The sequence below is a fragment of the Camelus ferus genome, chromosome X (assembly GCF_009834535.1).
Source record: "Camelus ferus isolate YT-003-E chromosome X, BCGSAC_Cfer_1.0, whole genome shotgun sequence".
NCBI classification, from domain to species: Eukaryota; Metazoa; Chordata; class Mammalia; order Artiodactyla; family Camelidae; genus Camelus; species Camelus ferus.
Window position 1 is genome coordinate 58,067,986 of NC_045732.1, and position 2,509 is coordinate 58,070,494.

General features: G+C 36.3%; 1 protein-coding gene across 1 annotated transcript; it reads right to left on the bottom strand.

Annotated features, from left to right (window-relative positions):
- Window positions 1–504: 504 nt before the first annotated feature.
- On the bottom strand, window positions 505–2,005 carry LOC116661874 (glutaredoxin-3-like). The gene is given in 4 exon segments (XM_032474686.1): window positions 505–590; window positions 1,304–1,420; window positions 1,641–1,963; window positions 1,965–2,005. Coding segments are annotated over 4 exon segments (567 nt in total).
- Between the last annotated feature and the right edge of the window lie 504 nt (window positions 2,006–2,509).

Consider the following 2,509-nt stretch of genomic DNA (forward strand, 5'->3'; position numbering starts at 1 on the left):
CACAAATGTAAATGCAACATGAAAATGTAGTACCATTATTGTCTTTTTAAATGAAAAAAGATGATCACTAATAGAATACTAACTTCTTCATTCTCAATAACTTTTTGTATAAACTGATTGTAAGCCATTTGTGTAAGTGCTATTTATAAACAAACACACACATGTCATAAAAGGCACTATACCAGCAAGCACTACTGTGAATGCTGATATTAACAATTAAAAACTTGTCATGAAAATGAACAGTTTCAACTCCTGTGTTAATTAATTTTGACTTAATGCCATATAAAGTAGCAGCTATTTTCTAGTGCTTTATTATTTTCAAACAGTTACTAGTAATTAGTAGTAAATCGCTTCTTTGTCCCCACCTGCCTCACAAATTGGATATTTACCAGAGATAAACATTTTTTTGAGAATATACAAAAAATTTTACAGAGGATTGAAATTGCTTGGGATCCTTTTGAGAGAGATTAAGAGATGACATGAAAAAGTGAAATCTCTGTTCTTCTACTGGAGTTTCCTCACAGCAGTTGCTGTGAAAGTCAGCATGGAAGCACTCCAGAGAAACAAAATCTTTTCATCCAGCTCAAAAACTAAAAAAAAAAAAAAAAGAAAAAAGAAAATTGAGGGCAGCTTCCCTCCATTTCCCTCCATGTCATTTAGCATAGTAAATTTAAGCATAAAATTCTGATTAAAACAAAAGAGTGAGAGTGATGTTTTCTTTGCACCTGTGTTGAACATCAGTGGATTAAAAATATATATATTTTTTTTACCTAAGACTGCTTTGTTTTCATATCATTTTCAGACACCATTTCTTTTTTTCTTGCTTTGGAGCACGGTGTATCCATTTGGAACCTTTGTGATTGACAATTAGAATCAGGCAACATTTTGACCTCTTCAAAAGTTGAAGCAAAGTATAAATTTAATTTTGCCTGCAAGATGCTCAGTTCCACAGATATTAAAAAAAAAAAGTCAACACTACACACATTGCCATTTGGAAATTCTTACCAAACCATTACTTTTTTAAAACTTTTTCTATCAGATTTTTAAAAATCTTCCTTTTCTTTTTTTTTTAATTGAAGATGTTTATTGTGTTTTGGTTTTGGTGGAAAAAGCATCATATACGTTTATTTAGCACAACCTTGTGAAATATACAAAGCATAACTGGGAATGAGCACTTTCTACTCCTAGTTCATTTCTGAGGACTACATCATGAACTGCTCCCCAGTAATGAAGTCTTTCCAGCAGTAGTTGGGCACCAAGTCTAACAATTAATTTTCTCCTTTCAGTACACACAGCAACTCACCATTTTCTTTCAGTCCCTTGACAATATCCAATCCTCCAACAAGCTCCCCTTTCACATACAGCTGAGGGTATGTTGGCCAATTGGAGTAAGCTTTTAATCCTTGCTGAACTTCCAGTACTATTTAGTATTTCCAGAATTTGTTTGCTGAAGCCACACTTAGCTTCCTATTTGTGTCCTTTCATAAAGAGCATCACAGAAGCTTTATTTGTCAGTACTTTGAGCCTTTCCTCTAATTTGGGAGCTTTGGGGCAAATCGTATCTAGTTCTTCAGATGCTTCTAGATGCTTAAATATATCGAGTCCTATGAGCTCTCGATCTTATTTCCAGTGCTCCTTACCACTGGGTGGGAAGGAGCCACTGGATGCACGTCGTTGAATTCTTTTGGTCAACTCTGGGGCATGTGCACCATCTAATTGGTCAATTTTCTGAGAATTCTCCAAAAACAGAAAGGTGAGAACAGAACTAATTTCATATTTTTCAGATACTTCAGGAATGGCCTCAGCTTCCAACTTCACAAATGAAGCCTGAGGGTGATCTTTGGCTAATTCTGCCATCACGCTGTTCATCTGAGTGCACTGTGGGACCCATGGTGCCCCAAAATGGATTGCAAGGAGGGACTTGGCTCTGAGGCACAGCAGCTCCTCAAACTGCCTAGTGGACTTCCATCATGGCCACCACCGCCCCAGCTGCCCCCACCAACATGCTGCCCTAAAAAAAATCTCTCTTTTTTAGCCTCAGCCATAAAAAAAAAAAAAAATTATGATAAAATTATTCATTAGGGATCATAACTACTCATTGTCTTTACCATTTCCTTTTTTTTAACCACTCTTTTTCCTCTGGAATCTTATACTTTCTTATCTCATCTGTCAGAACATACAAGAAAAAAATACGCTGATCTGTTGGAAATTAATTATTTCCAAGATATCCGTTATATGCTTCTATCTCATAAAGAAGGATTTTTTGTTTTAACAAAAGACAATATTTCCCAATAATTCTGGCTAGCCATGCCCATGGACAAAATGGGTTCTGGTAGCAGGAGAGAGCTTTCTGAGAACAATGCAGCGACTGGCCATTGAAAGTCAGGTTAGGGATAGTCAAAGCACTGTCAGTTTCTGCTTTCAAAACCCAAAGAACAGCTGCATTGTTGATAGATCTGCCAAGTAGGAGTCATCAAGAGCATAGCCTGTATTAAAGTTTTCCCATCTG